The 18071-nt window shown below is 37.2% G+C and overlaps 2 protein-coding genes across 2 annotated transcripts in view; both read right to left on the bottom strand.

Moving 5' to 3' along the window:
- Positions 1-18071, bottom strand: part of IGSF1 (immunoglobulin superfamily member 1) — a 510284-nt gene that overhangs the window by 52575 nt on the left and 439638 nt on the right. The gene's annotated exons all lie outside the window — the stretch shown is intronic.
- Positions 9846-10751, bottom strand: LOC132006989 (olfactory receptor 10A4-like). The gene has a single exon (XM_059385170.1). The coding sequence runs from the start codon at positions 10749-10751 to the stop codon at positions 9846-9848; it is 906 nt and encodes a 301-aa protein (XP_059241153.1).

The following is an 18071-nucleotide window of genomic DNA, read 5'->3' as shown; positions in this document are numbered from 1 at the left end:
GATAAAAATATATGTTTATAAAAAATAAAAAATTATATAAAAAAAAAGAATTTATGTTGTAGAATTTTAATTTAGGTGTTCATCTTAAAATATGTTCAACATTGTTCTGAAAATTATGAAGAATTTTATAATAAAATTTTGTGAAAACACAGTTATTAAATGATTTTAATTGAGCAGTAATCATAAAACATCAAAGAAATAATAATGCTCAGTATCATCACTTTATTAAAAGAGTACGTTTTTGACATATTACTATTAAAACAAATTAAAATAAATATTTGACACCAAAAAAATGGTCAAGCTGGAATTAAGAAAACACATAAGCCATGAAATGTTTACTAGCAGGATTTCAAAGGCTTGGTGTCAAAGTGGCTGGAGGTGAGAGTGTTTGAAATTGGTAGAAACTTAAGTGGTAGCCAAAGACATTATGGCTGTTGGGTGACGTTCAGTTGTTACCAAGCTACTGGTATGTGTGGCCTGGTTGACCTCTCTTGAGAAAGAAATAACTTCATGGGACAAAATAATGGGCAGATTCCATGAGACAGTGCTGAATTGGTAACAGATATTCAAAAGGATAAAGTAGGACTAGATTAGCACATAAGGGAGCAAAGACTGTAGCTGTTTGATACCACTATCAGGATCTTGACATCATGTCTCAGAATCCCAAAGAGGTCGCATTGCAAAGACAAGGAACTCCAACCCATGGAGATTCCCACATGCTAGGAAAGCAAGTTCCATGCCCCCTGCCAGATATGCTTTTTCCTTACTTGGCATTTCTACAGAACTGGTTCTTAACTAAGGGAGTTCCATCTATCAGGATGTGTTTGGAAAATTGTGTGGACATTTTGGTTGTCACAATGTTTGGGAGGTGCTACTGACATTTAGTGGATGGAGGCCACTAAATGATGCTAGTTCTGAAATGCATGGGATAATGCTATATAATAAACAGCTGTCCTGTATCCCACACAGTTTTCACAATATTGCAGTGAATCTTAATAATATAGTTAAGAAAAACTGTTTATAATTATCTGAATTTTTTCTTATCTCAACAGTAGTTTTTATCATACTGTTTTCCTGTTATTTATCTTTTCCTTTCTTATTTGTAATGACTCCCAATCCTCTTGCTTTCCTTAAATAAAACTTATTCATTTTAAGTTGGTGCAATCATGTATTTCATTATGTTGTCTGATGTACTCATGCCCTTGTGTTTATGTATTGAAGTAAATATAATTTTATTACAAATTACTTTTTTTTCTTTTAAATTAATCATTTACTGGTTAACATATAATCCATGTAAGTCATCCTTAATACAGAAACATCCTTTGATCTGTTTAGTAGTTTTGCTGTTCCTAGTCATTTTAAAATAAAACAATTGTCAAGTCTCAAGAACAGTCTAAGAATGCAATAGAAAATCAAACTGGGATGCTGAAAATTGTTCAGATCTTCACGGTGAGCTAGAGGAAGAAATTAAATTTTCCTAGAATTTCATTTTTCATGTTTTTAAGTACTTTTCCATGCCATTCTTAGTTTGTGTCTTTCCTTTCTCCTCCTCACTGACTCTGATCTAACTATGTTGGCCTTAACAGTATGAACTCATTTCTTTCTCAGGACCTATGCTTATTCTATCCTATCTCCTGAAGGCTTTCCTCCAGATAGTCACATTGCTCATCTCATTTAAGTTTCTATTCCAAAATTGCAAATATTCCTGATGAAAAAAGAAAAATGTTACCTATACAAATTACTTTTTAAAAATCTTATTTTATATATTTTATTTTTTCAGTGTTCCAAGATTCATTGTTTATGCACCACACCCAGTGCTCCATGCAATATGTGTCCTCCACAATACCCACCACCAGCCTCACCCATCTCCCCACCGCCCTCCCCTCCAAAATCCTCAGTTTGTTTCTCAGAGTCCACAGTCCCTCATGCTTCATCTTTCCCTCTGATTTCCCCCAACTCACTTCTCTTCTTCTTCTCCCAGTGCCCTCCGTGTTATTCCTTATGCTCCACAAGTAAGTGAAACCATATGATAAATTACTTCCATTTCATTTCTCATTAATATTTCAGTTAGGTCACTATATTGATTCTTTTGAAGTTATATATGTAGGTTGGTTATATTATCTATAAACTTCATTTCAGTATAGTGAAGTGGGAGTCACAAAATATTTGTTATCAAGAGGGAGTATTGGGTCTCATTGGAATGAGAACTACTGATCTAGTGCTAAGAAGGCAAGGTGAACATGGATAATAAGCAATTATTACTAAAGTAGAAGGAACAAATCATCAGTGTGAGTGAACCACTGGAGCAGAAAGTTTCTGCCTGAGAAGAATCATTACTAGTGTGTGTCAGGCTCTTTTCATCAGCCTGTCATTTCATCCTCACAACAACCCTGTAAGATAGGTACTATTACTATCCCCATTTTGGGGATGAGGTAATTAGACCTCAGAAAGATGAAGTAAGGTGCCTAAGTTCTCTTAATCACAGAGTGGCAGAGCCTAGAGTGGAAGTGAAGTCTGGTGCCAAAGACACACGCTTTCTATTATCTTACTCAGGCTCTCTAAAAGAAAGCTGGAGAAGAAAGTGTTAGACATCCCCATCCTTCTACAGAATAATCAATCTGTGAAGATCCATGAGTGAGGATCATTCAGCATTTTTTGAGCATTTCAAACTATATTAAGAAATCAGAAAATATTAAAACAGAAATCCCTTTCTCTCAATGAATTTCTAACCTAATTGGGTACATAAAATGTACAATAAGTAGAAGGTTAAATTAGAACAAGGAGAGAAAATGATGGTAGCTGGAGAAATAGCAAGGACAGTTGTGTGTGTGTGTGTGTGTGAGAGAGAGAGAGAGAGAGAGAAAGAGAGAGAGAGAGGATGTCCCATTTGTGTCTGAAGGAAATTCCAACAAAGTTTAACTGAGTGCCTACTATTTGCATGGTAAAAAACAGAAAGAGATTGAAGACCTAATGAAATGATGGGGCAGGGAAACAGGCTTTGAGGAGGTGGGAGGGGAAGGGGCCAGAGTGCAGGTGTAAGGGCACACGTATTTGTCAGAGGTCAGAGGCCCACGTGAGAAGAGGACTGTAACATGAAAGAAACTTAGGAAGCATAGTAGGGAAGCACCAGTTAGCTCTGGTGTAGTTAAGCTGCAGGGATTTATGCATTTGTTGATTATCCACTTTGTGCATTACCCGTAGTAAATATTCAACCCCAGGCAGCCACATCTGCAACTTCCCTACTCTTGGCTTCCTAGCCAATGCTCTGTCTCATTTTTTCCTAAACTGTGAGCAATCTGAGCAATAAATTATGAAGACAGAATATACACATATAGAGTGTGCTGTTATAATCAAAATTCACAAGAAAATTAATCTGACACATTTAATTATATCCATAATTGTTATTGTGCTGGGTGGCAATTAGGTATGAATTGTAAACATTTCACATAAATGCCTGTAATTAGAATTACTTCCACACAGTTACACTACATTCTTAGTTTCTTTCCTGGGTTTCTCAGCTCTTGTACATCCCTCATCTGTATCAACGTCAATAGTGTAGATATGGAGTTGGTGTTAATCACCTTCATCAAGCACTTGTTATCCTTAGAAGATAAAATCTGCGGTCTTTTCACTTAATAACTATTTCTGGCTGCCACTTATACTGTCCTTTCAACTGTAAGTGCCTATCAAGAGCCTGCCCTCTCTCATGCAGGCTTCTGCCAACCTCACTGAGTACTCCCTGTCACCCCCAGGGATTTTGGGTGGGAACAGGGGAGAAAAGCTTGGCTAATAGTGGCAACATAGGTTTAGAAATGGGTTCTAAATCTTACTATCTGGGACTCCAGGGGCAAGTGGATCACAAGGTAAGGGAAAATGACTGAATTCAACATACACACATACTCCTGTCTGTCCCTGATCCTATTAAATGACTAATACAGTCATCTGCACAGCTGTCTTTAAGGGGATAGAGTCATGCTAAAAAGAAAACCCTGCTCCAGCCTAACCTTCAACACACCTTTCCCTTCACTCAGTGAAGTATATAATTGATTACATTATTACCACTTTCCTAGCTGCTAAGAAAAATAATGATATATTGAAATGGAGCCTAACTAGTTGGAAGTGATGGTATTGGAAGGAAGTTAATTTAGATGGAGTGGCCAGACATTGTCTTTTTGATGTCAAAATAGAGAGCATAGAGGATAAGAAAGAGCTAACTATATTGGTTTTCAGTGAGAACATTTTAGGCAGAGAAAATAGCATATGCAAACATTCTGAAGCAGAAAAGAATTTACAGAACCAAGCAACTGAAAGAGCATCCCATATGTGACCAGAGAACATAGAATGACAACATATGGTGAAGTTGTGATCAAACTTTTAGTGGTTTAACAGATCCATTCCCCCTTAGCCTGCTTTCCTTTCCTATCAGGCACCACATGAAATAGCTTGTGTTTTACTTGCCAGAGATAATAGTAAACTGATGCTCTGGTAAAACTGAGAAGCCTCAGAAGCTTGGCCTCTAGCTTCTCTTTTCAGCTGTCAGACTACTGTATAGTAATTAGATACCTCCTTAGTCCATACTTCTTTACTATATCAAAGCAGGAAAGGGCCCAATGACAGCATCATCATTATCATCATCATAGCTAGTAACAAAATAATTAACATGTATTGAATATCTCTTAAGTGCAAGGGTTTTACATGTGTTATCTCTTTTAATCCTCAAAACAGTCTAGTGAGGTAAGATAGACACTAGTATTTCCATTTTACAGATGAGTGTTTTAAAGATCTGCAAGGCTAATTTACTTATGTATGGTCAGAGAACTAGGATTCACAAGCTAGTCTGTCTGAGTGGTGAGTCCACTCTCTAAGCATAACCAACTACTGCAATTTTTTTGTGAAATTGTGAAAAAACAAAGAGCTACCTGAAAACTTTGCATATGCACTGCTCCTAAAACTGAATATTTACCTGAATTTCTCACTTTTATCCAGATGCCTGTCTTCTTACAGGTCAAGTTGAACTGTGTCCTATACAAAACTATTTACCCTTTCTCAAGGCATTGCTTTCATACTCTGAATTCAGGTTTTCCTCAAAGGATTTCTTTTTAAAAAATTTTTATTTTTTTAAATTTCTTTTCAGTGTTCCAGAATTCATTGTTTATGCACCACACCCAGTGCTCCATGCATACATGCCCTCCATAATACCCACCACCAGGCTTACCCGAACCCCCACCTTCCTTCCCTCCAAAACCTTCATTTTGTTTCTCAGAGTCCACAGTCTCTCATTGTCTCTCCCTCCAATTTCCCCTAACTCACTTCTTCTCTCCATCACCCCATGCCCTCCATGTTATTCCTTATACTCCACAAATAAGCGAAACCATATCATAATTGACTCTCTGCTTGACTTATTTCACTCAGCATAATCTCTTCCAGTCCTGTCCATGTGGTTACAAAAGTCATGTATTCATCCTTTCTGATGGAGGCATAATACTCCATAGTGTATATGGACCACATCTTCTTTATCCATTCATCTGTTGAAGGGCATCTTGGTTCTTTCCACATTTTGGTAACTGTGGCCATTGCTGCTATGAACATTGGGGTACAGATGGCCCTTCTTTTCACTGTATCTGTATCTTTGGGGTAAATACCCAATAGTGAAATTGCAGGATCATAGGGAAGCTCTATTTTTGATTTCTTAAGGAATCTCCCCCACTGTTTTCCAAATTGGCTGCATCAACTTGCATTCCCACCAACAGTGTAAGAGGATTGCCCTCTTTCCACATCCTCTCCAACTCCTGTTGTTTACTGTCTTGTTAATTTTGGCCATTCGTAAGGTGGTATCTTAATGTGGTTTTACTTTGAATCTCCCTGATGGCTAGTGATGATGAACATTTTTTCATGTGTCTGTTAGGCACTCGTGTGTCTTCTTTGGAGAAGTGTCTTTTCATGTCTTCTGCCCATTTTTTGACATTATCTGTTTTTTGGGTGTTGAGTTTGAGGAGTTCTTTATAGATCTTGTATATCAGCCTTCTGTCTGTACCGTCATTTGCAAATATCATCTCCCATTCCATGGGTTGCCTCTTTGTTTTATTGACTATTTCCTTTGCTGTGCAGATGAAGCTTTTGATCTCAAAGGATTTCTTATTTGCATTCTGGTTTAAGAATCAAGTCCATAGGGGCGCCTGGGTGGCTCAGTGTGTTAAGCCTCTGTCTTCGGTTCAGGTCATGATTTCAGGGTCCTGGGATTGAGCCCCACATCAGGCTCTCTGCTTGGCAGGGAGCCTGCTTCTTCCTCTCTCTCTGCCTGCCTCTCTGTCTACTTGTGATCTCTCTCTCTGTGTCAAATAAATAAATGAAATAAAAAAAAAAGAATCAAGTCCCTAAACTTACACAAACCACCATTTTTTGCTTCAGTTATCCTTGGAGAACATGGCATATAATCAGCCTCCTTAACTACTTTGAATTAAGTGATATGCAGAGAACAGCTTGCCTTTAATAGATCTCCTTCCCTGAGCTCAATGGGGCCCTATTGCAGGTATTAAAAAGAAGAAACCCATTAACTCTAATTGCCATTCTCCATGGATATGTTGCCTTTCCATTGGCAGATGGCAGCTGGTGTTGTGGAAGAGGCAATGATTCTTAAAATTTCCAGGTGAAGATAACTCCTCCTCTTCTTCACATTTCTTTTTTATTTCACTGTATTCTACAACTTACAACTTTCTAAGACCTATGACTCCAGATTTAGCAACATGGTATTAGAAATTGATTTTCTTCTCAACAGAGGCCAGTCCCATTCCCAGAAATTCAGGCCACTCAAATCTTCCCTTGGCCTAGTTTAATTGAACAACTATTTACTGGGTGCAGGCTATATGTCTGGGGCTGGTGGTCCAATGGTTAGACTAAAGAGTTTTCAAGGTAAATTCATATTCTTTTTGTGTCCCTAACAGTGTTACATATACATAATGGGTGTTTACATTTAAATTTCTACTTAACATATTGGTATGTTAAGTTTATATTTAAATTTCTATTTAACATATTGATGTTAAATTTATATTTAACAAATGTGTTTAAAATATGAATAAATGAGCAATTTAGCTGATTTTCCAAATATTCAAGGCAATGCTGGTCTCTGATCCTAGAGGAAATGTTCAAGATTCTCCACTCCTTATCACAAATTCTACCGCCAAATTTGCCCCAAGACAAATCTCCAGTTGCAAGAACTAGAGGAATCCTTAAGACATAATATAGGTCACAATTTAGGCAGGTGAATAACTACCATGTAGGATAAATATCAGCATTATATAATACCAGAACAATTTATCAGGAGTCAAACAAAGGTATGACCACTCCTAATTAATTGTGTGAGTTTAGTCACATCATTTAATAATCATATTTATTTTTGAATGTTTATTTGAATACTTATTATATGTCAGGCCCCATTCTAGGTTCTGGGAAGAGTTGGAGGTGTAAGTAGGGTAGAGACAGAAATAAATAGTACATACTCTTTGTCTTTAAGGAACTCATTAAATAGAGAGAAAGATACATATGCAAAGAATTACTGTATCATATAATCAATACTAAAATATAAGTATATGACAAGTGAGTTAGTAACATAGGGAAAAGATGGCCTAACTTTAGAGGGGTGGTGAAGGATCGGGTATGTTTCACAGAATTTGCAACACTTGACCTTTGATATTTGACTTGGGCTTGAAAGGTGAAAATGAGAGAAGAAACCCAGAAGAGGTGAGACAGAAGTAAAAGGAGAAGCATCATGTGAAAAGTCATGGAGTTATAAAGAGTATGAGACCTTTATTTTGTTCTTAATTAAGGATCTTTATGGTGGTGGCTGATCAAAAGCAGGAGGGATATGAAAAAATTTTCACGCAGGAAGATCACTCTGGAGACAGTGTAAGTAAGAGCCTAGGAAACCATTATCATTTCATGCCTAAACCCTTGCCAGCCTTTATGGTCGCACTGCCATAGAAGAATGAGAAGAACATTAGATACACAGCTTATACTTCCCCCTCTTTGTTTTTCCATTATAGAGATAGAAATACATTATGATGTTAGGAATTGCACACTCAGTGGATGTTGAGTCCCCCTATCTTGGATGATAGTAACAAATGTTAAATTATACCCCGATGATGTTCACACTTTTTTGGTACTTAGGACACTGTGGGGAATACAGTAGTAATGATAAGGTCCTTGCCCTTAGAGAGTGTAAAACTTACCTGTGAAAGAAGAGATGCCTCCTGCATGTCTAGAGGTGCGTCCATGTCGATATATAAAAGTGTGTTGTTTAACATTTTTTGTATAATTTACAATGATTTGTTAAACTTTGATGACTTTTCAGTAATTTACATGATTCCCACCTCAAAAAGCTAAGTTTAAAGTGTTTAATAATGGGGCAAGGACACAAGGTTGTTTTAAATTGTTAAGATCGGTGTTTGCAAAATCTGTTTAACCCACCGATCACTAAAGGTATTTCTATCATCTACCCCAAGGGCAAAATCCAAATGCCCAAATCTGTATGTACCAGAGATTTTTAACTTTTCAAATTAAAATATCTGTATGAGCAAAAAAAAAAAAAAAAAGTACACTTCCTCTCCATTTAATTTCTCTTCCAAGAAGCAACTGATACTGCTGAATTCATATGCACCTTCCTAGAACAGTCTATGCATCTACAATTAAGTGTAACTATTATTTCTTCTGCCTACAGTTACACAAATAGTGTCATACCATACACACTGCACTGTACCTTGCTTTTTGTACTTACAATATATCATGGAGATCTTTCTATATTAGCACATGCAGAGTTGACTCATTCTTCTATGCTACTTTTGTTTGTTTATGGGTGTATTATATTCCATTGTGGATGTGATTTAATTTATGGAACCAGTTAGGTTTATTTTAATATTTTATTTAAAAAAAATATCCTAAAATGAAAAACTAAAATAAATCTTAATCTCGTGACATTTTTATTTCAAGCATTTTTATCAAGACTTTAGGTGGGAAAAAGAGACAGATTTAGATTTAGATTGTATTACATTACTTTTCCACTTCTCACTTCACATCTAACTCATGTTTCCCTAAGAAAAGTCATCCGCAGTAATGTCTTCTATGGCCCCAAAAAACATTTTAGGCAGTCCAAGATTCTGGGGTCCCTTGAATTAGTGAAAAGATCATGGGTTTGGTGCCAAGCAGAACTTGGGTTCAAATTCATATTCTGGTATTATTACTGTTTGGCTGAATGGTTTTGACCAAGTGAATTAATCTGTGGGACTCAGTTGTGATATATGTAAAATGGGGATAATAACAGAAGCTACCTCACAGTGTTGCTGTGAGGATTGATGTTTTTAAAAGGATTTTATTTATTTATTTGTAAGAGTGAGTGAGATGGAGAGACACACACAGAGAGAGAGAGAGAGAGAAAGAGAGAGAGAACATGATTTGGGGTAGGGGCAGAGGGAGAGGGAGAAACAGACACCACATCAAGCAGGAAGCCCAATGCAGGGCTCGATTCCAAAACCCAGGGATCATTACCTGAGCCAAAGGCAGTCACTTAATCAACCGAGCCCCCAGGCACCCCATGAGGATTTTAGCACAATAATCCATGCAAAGAGCTTAGCACAGTGCCTGGCACCTACAAAATGTTCGACAAATGAAAGCACAACATACTTCTTATACATTAATGTGGAGAAATTTGATGGAACAAAGGAAAACCCATCAACCTCATAAAAACTATTCTTGACACTGTAGAAAGATTTCCACTCTGTCAGGGTTTTCAGAAAGTGCCAAGAACCACTAGAAAAAAAAAAAATCAAACTTTCTTTTGGTGAGATATTCATTCCTCATTGTACCAGTTTTCTCAGAGCTACCTTTACATCCTTGTTCCTTAAGGTATAAATAATAGGGTTGAGAGCAGGGGTAAGCACTGTATACAGAAGAGAAAGCAACTTCAGTAAGTCTTCATGCTGAGGCCCGAATGGGAAGCCATAGACAATGCCCAGCATCCCGTAATACAAACTGACCACTGTCAGATGGGAGGAACAGGTGGAGAAGGCCCTCTGCTTCCCTGAGGTAGAAGGAATCTTTAGAATGGTGGAGATGATGTAAATATAAGATGCTAAAGTTAGCATGAAGGGGCCGAAGGCAAATAAAGACGTACATATAAAAGAGGTAATCTCAGCTACTTGAGTATCAGTGCAGGCCAGTTTCATGATGGGCTTCAAATCACAGAAGAAGTGGTTAATTTCATTGTCAGTGCAGAATGTTAACTGAAAAATGAACACCATGAGAAGGATGGGTGCCAGAAATCCAGCCACCCAAGAGGCACCAGCTAGCTGTAAGCAACCCCAGTAGTCCATTATGCTGGAGTAATGCAATGGGTTACAGATGGCTATATAGCGATCATAAGACATTACAGCCAGGAAGAAACATTCAGTGGCCACCAGAGCAGCAAAAAAATAAAACTGGCAAGCACACCCTGGGAAGGAAATAGGCACATAAGCTGATAACAATGTTCTCAGCATCATGGGCTCAATGGTAGTGATGTAGCCAATCTCTAGGAATGAAAAGTGACCAAGAAAGAAATACATGGGTGTGTGAAGGGAGTGATCAGCTGACACCACAATTAGTATTACAATGTTGCCCATGAGAGTCACCACATAGATGACCAGAAATACCCCAAAAAGAAGAAACTGAAGGCCATGGAGATCCCCAAAGCCCAAAAGGATAAATTCTGTAATTTGAGTCATATTTTCTTCTTCAGTGTTAGCCATGACTTAGACCTAAAAATAAAAATATAAGGAATGACCATTGATTAAATGCTATTTTTAGAAAAAAAATCAAGCTGCTTAAAGGCATCATATATATCCAGTATAATTGACTTCTTTTTGGAAGTCCAGGATTCTTAATCTTAATTAATAAATTTGACCCCAGTCCCTCAGGAGCCATTTGGAAAGTTCATCTATTACCTCAATTGCCCCAGCATATATAGAATGTATAGGTCCTTGAAACTGACTGTGACATAAATAGGCACGTTTTTCCTAATATTTATTTAAAAAAAAGACAAGGAGAAAATGTTCTATCCTTGGAGATCTTATTCTCCTTGTGTCTACAGCTGTTAGTGGTGTTTCCATCAGCAGTGAGTATTCTGAATCATTTAGGTGTAAATTGTATAAGGTCCATGATCAAATTTGTTTCCTGTTTTAGAAATTCCATATCAATTAAATTACATGAGTTTAAATTCATTATGTTGAAGGATGTCTAATCCTTAAAACTTATTTGATAACACATACCCTCCCCAGTTCTCTGAATGTTAGTAGAGGAGGTATAGTGGAGTGAAAGGGAACTCCTTATGGTAAGATGATAGTTATAGTAAAAAAAAAAAAAAAAGTCATACCTGAATTCAAATTCCAGCTCTGCTACTTAATGGCTGTGTGCCTTTAAACAAGTCACATCACTTATCTAACAGCCAGTTTCCTCATCTGTAGAATAGCATATTGATTCTGTGTTATGTTTTCACAATCACTGGTCTATATTAGGTATTTAATACATTCATTTATCCATTCAACGATATTAAATGCCTACTATGTGTGAAAATCTTTGAAAGGTGCTTAGAATAAAATAAGGAAAAAGTCATTTTTTTTAACAACTTAGGAATACTCTATGTCTCACGGACTTAACATTTTAGTGGGAAAGAAAGACTAAAAACAAAGGAAGAGACCCATAAAATAATTTTAAGTTGTCTACTATAAATGTAAGAAACAGGGACTCCAAATAGGAAATATGCTATATGTATGTGTATTTGGGAGAAGGATATTTTGGTTGATGTGGTCAAGAAAAGCATAAAAAATTGAGACCTTAAAAAAATGAGAAGATTAGTCATGTAAGAGTTGGGAGTGGGGGCAATAGAGTATTCCAAGCAGAGGGAAGGTAGTGAGGTAGGGCTTGAGGGAATTATTTAAAATTTTAGAAAAACTGAAGTACACTGAAAAAAAAAAAGAAAACCAACATATCATAGAAGAGAAATTGGAGAGAGAGAAAAATCATAGAAGAGAAATTGGAGAGAGAGAAAAATAAACAGAAAGGCAAAGAGACAGAGAAATGAAGAAGGGGTGTGGGGAAAGTTAGGAAAGGTCCAAATCATTTAAGTCATTGTAGGCCATGCTATGGCACATAGATTTTAAAATATTATAGGAGGGCCCCTGGCTGGCTCAGTTGGAAGAGCATGCAACTCTTGATCACAGGGTTGTGAGTTTGAGCCCCATGTTGGGTGTGGAGATTACTTAAATAAAAATAAATAATATAGGAATTCATTGGAGGGTGTAAAGCAGCTGTAATCAAATCTGGAGCTTAAAATAACTTTTGATTCTGTTTAATAAATTAATTAGAGGATTGCCTTGGTGGCTCAGTGGGTAAAGCCTCTGCCTTTGGCTCAGGTCGTGATCTCAGGGTCCTGGGATTGAGACTCACATCGGGCTCTCTGCTCAGCAGAGAGCCTGCTTCCCCCTTTTCTCTACCTGCCTCTCTGCCTACTTGTGATCTCTCTCTCTCTGTCAAATAAATAAATAAAATCTTTAAAAAAATAAATGAATTAGAGGGAAAGTTTAATGAATGAGAATGAGACAGGTAAGAGATAATTTCAGTGAGATGACAGTAATCCTGAATAAAGTGGTTGCAAAAAAGATGAACAGAGGACAGTTTCAAGACACATTTTGGAGGTAAAATTACCAGGACTTACTAATAAATTAGATGTGAGAAGTGATAAAAGGTGAAATATCAAAGATAACTCCTGAGTTTCTGGTTTGAGCAACTGGTTCCATTTACTTAGACGGTGATAATGTAGAGGAAAATTTTAGGGGAAATGCAAAACCAACTTGGAGGTAATAAGTTTGAGATGTTTATGAGAATTGAGTGGAGAGGAGAAGCTGACAGTTGGATTTGAGAGTATGTAGCCCAGAGAAGAGGGCTAGAATGGATTATAAATTGAGGAACTATCAGAATATAGATAATATCCAAATCCTTGATAATGGACAAACTGACTTACAGAGAAATTATGGATGTACAAGAATGCCTTACACTGAGATTTAAGACCTATTTTTCTCTTAGGACATAAAAAAGAAAAGCAGTTTGAAAAAGAGGAGTTGGTGAAGTAGAATGAAAACCAAGAGGAAATAAAATAACAGAAGCCATGTTTCAAAAGAATCGTTGATTGTGACAAAAGCTGTTGTGAGATTAAGAGAAGACACAGAAAGTCTCATATTTGGTTACACGACTAATAGAGTCAGTGGAGTGGTGGAGACTGAAGGAGAATAGAGAAAATGAGTGAAAACTGTAGAGAAATGAGCACTGACCCTACCTTTTGTATGCTAATGAAAACGGTCCAACATAGAGTGGATATTGATGATGCACAAGCAAATAAAGAGCAAATTTTGGGAGTGAAATCTTTTAGAAAGTGAAAGGGTATGAGATACAGAGCAAAAGAGGAGAGCTTAATCTTTGGCAAAGACAGGAACACTTCATCTTTTTAACAAGAAGAAGGCTAGATAAAATGGACAGATTTGTAGTTAAGCTGGTACATTTAATTTTAGGAAGATGATGGAGTTTGCTTCTAATGGTTTCTGTTTCCCCAAAGAAGTAGGACTGTAAAGGTGAGGGTTGAGAAGGACATTTGGGAAGTTTGAGGGAGGAAAAACTACAATAGTCATACCTGGAAATGAAAAATGCTATCTTACTAGAACTAATACTGATTGTCGGGCAGTGTTGACTGGCAGTTTGATCTTTGAGATCATAAATTTAAGAAGGTGAAACAAACTGCTTTCTTGAATGATATTGTCTGGCAATGTTTAGCTTCTAGGGTGGAGTAGGCAAATAGTTGGTTTCAATCAGGTTTGGAATTTGGCCAAATGAAAACAATGGAAGGAAAGAGGGACAGGAGAGTTCAGGGATATTTGAAAAAACAGTTGTAAGGAAGAATCATATGATAACCGTTAAGTCTCTTCTACTTCCTTCCATGGATCATTAAAGACAGAAAGGACATTCAAAATATCATCTAACCAATACTTTAATTTTGTAACTGAAAAAGAAGATCCAGGCTGATAGAGAACCGTTTTTAGCATCTCAGATCTAGTAGGTAACAGACCAAGAATGGACACCCAGGTGTCATTTTTCAGTTCTGTTCCTTCCATTATAACATGCTCTTATAATTTTTGTTCTCTTTTCATCTCCCTTTAGTGCCCTGCCCTTAATATGTAATATGTAAGTACTTGAAGAAAGACTTACCTTCAATTTAGTAATTTACATGTCGGGAGCTTAATACCTTTCAAAGAACTTTTAGATGGATCATCATTTTTAATCTTCCCAACTATCTTGTCAGGTATTTGGGAGTAGGTCTTTGATTTGTCTCAAATGATTTTTCAGATAAAAGAAAAAAAACAGAATAACAATTACTTCACTACTACATTGTACTTGTATTTCAATTATTTTTTCTCCTGGAGATAAAAAGTTAATCTTATGCATGTTGATGTAAAGGTAAATTTACAAGATCCTAATTATATTATGCGCCAGAAGTTTCTGTCAGGTAACTGGATAATGGGATTCATATGGAGATTGCCATCATTCAAGTTGAACAACAAATTAAGAAATTGAGGCAGATTTCCATGATGAAGATGTAACAAAAATCTGCTTTAGAAAAAAAGGGCTTTGGAGGTCAGGATTAAGAAAACTGTTTCAGAGTTACGGTGGGTGCCTCACAAAAGTAGTACCTTCTTAGAAAAAAGTGATAGATGGCATTCCAGGAAGAAGGAATAATGTGACTAAAGGACCAGTAACCTGAGGAATATGTTGACCATTGATTTCAGAAACATTGTTTGAGCAAAATGAGTAGGGGACTGAGGACAGAGAAGGGAGGAGCACATGTATTTTTGGAAAAAGAAAGACCAGGAAAAGATTTTTTTAAATGGGTCCGAGAAGTGGGAAAAACCAAGAAGTGATATCACAGAGTCCAAGAGAGGAAAGACACCATCAGAACTGTTAGTAAAGAAGGCACCATGAATATTGGAGCACTGAGGCAAGAATCCTGACTCTACTCAGGTGGGGAGGTGAACAGTAAAAACCACAAATGTGGGCTATTATTTCAAAAAGACTTGTTTGTGATGTAAAGGCAAGGGAGAAAAAAGCTGAAAAAAATAGAGGTCAAAGACGATTGACAGAAGCTATTTGTGTTTATTCTTACTTTTGTTTTTCAGTAAAGGAAAAACTTGACCAAGATTCTAGGCAAAGAATCTAAGTCCAGAGAGAAGGAAATATGAACCACATGCAAAGAGATAAGTGATGGAACAAGGAGGCTCTCAGTAGGTTAGAGGGGATGGCATGGGGAATACCTAAGTGGAGGCATTATTTTCAAGCAAGAATGAAAGACTGCCTTTCAGATGAGGAGAGGGGGTAAAGATGGGTATGGATAGGGATTATCAAGACAATTACCTCATTGTTTTCCTTCCACTTGAGTTTGGAAACTTAAGCCATCCCTAGATGGCTATGATGACTATGAAGAACACATGGTAGAGATCTTCTCTTTGCTTCCTCAGAGTCTTTCTCCTTGTTTCGTCTGTGTATGTGGAGCCCAGAACACTTTGTGGAAACCAAAGTGGTTTGCTAAGACAGGCAGCTATGTGCCGTATGACTACTATGCTGTTTGACTAGGAGTAGATCCAGCAACAGCATGACAGATATGTTATTTTATATCCTCTAAGAAGATTCAACAGGACCTTAAAAATCACAGTTTTCCAACCCTTCATCTCTGCACAACTATACTTCTTCCAAAAAGAAGAACGAAGAGTTCATCACATAAAAGCATTTTTAGTTTTCAGGCAGTTGTGACCAAAACATTTTTAGCTCCTTTGGGTTTAGAAAGAGTATAACGCTTGCCAATGTTATCTATCTTTTAAACACTCCTAATGTTCTGCAAGCAGGGACTGGTAAGATAGAGTTCAAATAAGAAAACCAATTATTTTTAAGTTTGGCTCCCAAGGGAGATTTTCTTTGTAATTGAAAGATCAATGTTTGATTCTCATGACATCCTGGACTTCCATTCAGTGACTGCTGACTAAATGGTGTGAAATTGTATATTGGAGTATCTGATGTGTCACATGGGTCAGAGCCACAGTCCATCTAGGCCAACCTCCAGAGGCTACTGAAAGTACTAAGCAATAGCTTGGGAAAGTAAATGTGAAAAGCACTGGAACTGGTGACAGAAAATCTAGGTTCTAGACCTGGATTTCCCTCTGCATGTGCAATCTAGTATCTCAGTATCTTTACTGGATCCCAGTTTTTTCTCTTTTGAAGGGGGCGGGCAATAATCCCTGCCCTGGGGACCCTGCAAGATTGTGTGGGTCTCAAATGAGATGATTGTGTGGGAAAGGCTTTATCAACTAGAAATTCAAATGCTCCATGCTAATATCATATTTGAGAAGCATGAATGATGTTTCTGGTCATAGAAGTTGAGGGTAGTTTTGTCCTTAAGTTCAAAGATACTTGGATTCCTAAAGCTAGAAGTAAAACTCCTACTTTTTTACATCATGAAATTTAACCTGGAAACATCTAAATCCCCTTTCCCCAAAGCCTTTGGTCAACTTTAAGTAATTCTATATTCTAATTAAAAGCACAAAAACAAGTTATAGTTTGTTTTTTACAATCAAATTCAAAGTCCTTTTACACAAGCTATTGGAGGTAGTTTTTAAAAACTAGTTACCTTGTCATTTTTCCATCCTATGTGAACAGATTGCATTTGACCTCCTGAGCAAGTTTCTTTAGTGCTGGTTTTATCTGCTTTTTAGGCTATGCAGAAAAGTATTTGTTGGAAGTGGTAAAACCTCTTTGTATAGCACTTAGTGAGTCCTCTCCCCAGTTTCTTTGATGGCTATGTGAACATTTTACAATGCTAAGCAAACATCATATAAGGCAGACCACTTACAGAGATATGACCACTGCCTGTTACCCCAGGCCACTATCATTGTCATCATTTGGTTTTGAAGTTCACAAAGATTATTGGGTCTCTCTGGGTTCAGAAGTACTCTAACTGTTGGTGATGTAAAGGTGAAGAAAGGCTGGGAAGCTAAACTCGTGACTTTGGAGCTCAGTGATTAGTGGAAGTGACAGATGTATGAAGAAAGTGATGGAACTGCAATATAATGAATGCAGCACTAGGACTCTGTATAACATGTAGATGGAGCACAGGGAAATGAGTTTCGGGATTGGTGTGCAGAGGAACTAGTAGCAGTGATGGTCTATTGGAGGGCCTGCCATCTGCATTGGGATTTTTTAGTTTATTTTTTTCAAAGCATCTTTTCATCTATTATTTCACTGATCTTTACAGCCCATTGGGTTTTGAGGGATGAATAGAAGTATTTCAAGCCAACAGGGGGTGGAGAGCATTTCAGACAGAGACTAGCATGCACCACTTAAGGAGTGACAGCAGAGGAGGCAGGAAAAATAGACAGGCACAGAGGTCCCTGTCTTAAAGAGTGTACACTGTCTGTGAGAGCGTGGACTTTATCCTGAAGTCAACAAGAAGTCATTAAAGAGTTTTTAAATAGGGAAACGGCATAGTCCTGTTTGTATTTTAGACAGCTATATACTTTGGGTGGCTATGCAAATGATAAATTAGAGGCAAAGGAAGAGACTCAAGGCAGGAAGTCCAGGGAGGAGGAGAGGATGGTGGTCATTGGAAAAGGAGAGGCAATGGCTTCAGACAATAGTAACAACACTGTGATTTTCACAAAGACCATATTCTCCCTTCATCATTGTTCAAATTTATCCAAAGTAATTTGTGGAAGAAAATACTTATTTTTTTTTAAACTTTATTTTTAATTTATTTTTAAAGATTCCATTTATTTATTTATTTATTTATTTATTTTATAAATTTTTTATTTTTTATAAACCCCTGGGGACTAAGAAAATACTTATTTTTTTAATTTGAGAGTGAGAGAGAGAGAGAGAGAATGCACGAGCAGAAGGGGGGAGGGCCAAAGGGAGAGGAAGAGAGAGAATCTTAAGCAGCCTCCATGCCCAGCCCA

This window comes from Mustela nigripes, chromosome X, assembly GCF_022355385.1.
Source record: "Mustela nigripes isolate SB6536 chromosome X, MUSNIG.SB6536, whole genome shotgun sequence".
NCBI classification, from domain to species: Eukaryota; Metazoa; Chordata; class Mammalia; order Carnivora; family Mustelidae; genus Mustela; species Mustela nigripes.
This window is presented reverse-complemented; position numbering and strand designations above follow the sequence as displayed.

Coding starts and splice junctions, on each gene's coding strand:
- LOC132006989 (XM_059385170.1), bottom strand. CDS start 10,751: ATGACTCAAATTACAGAATTTATCCTTTTGGGCTTTGGGGATCTCCAT.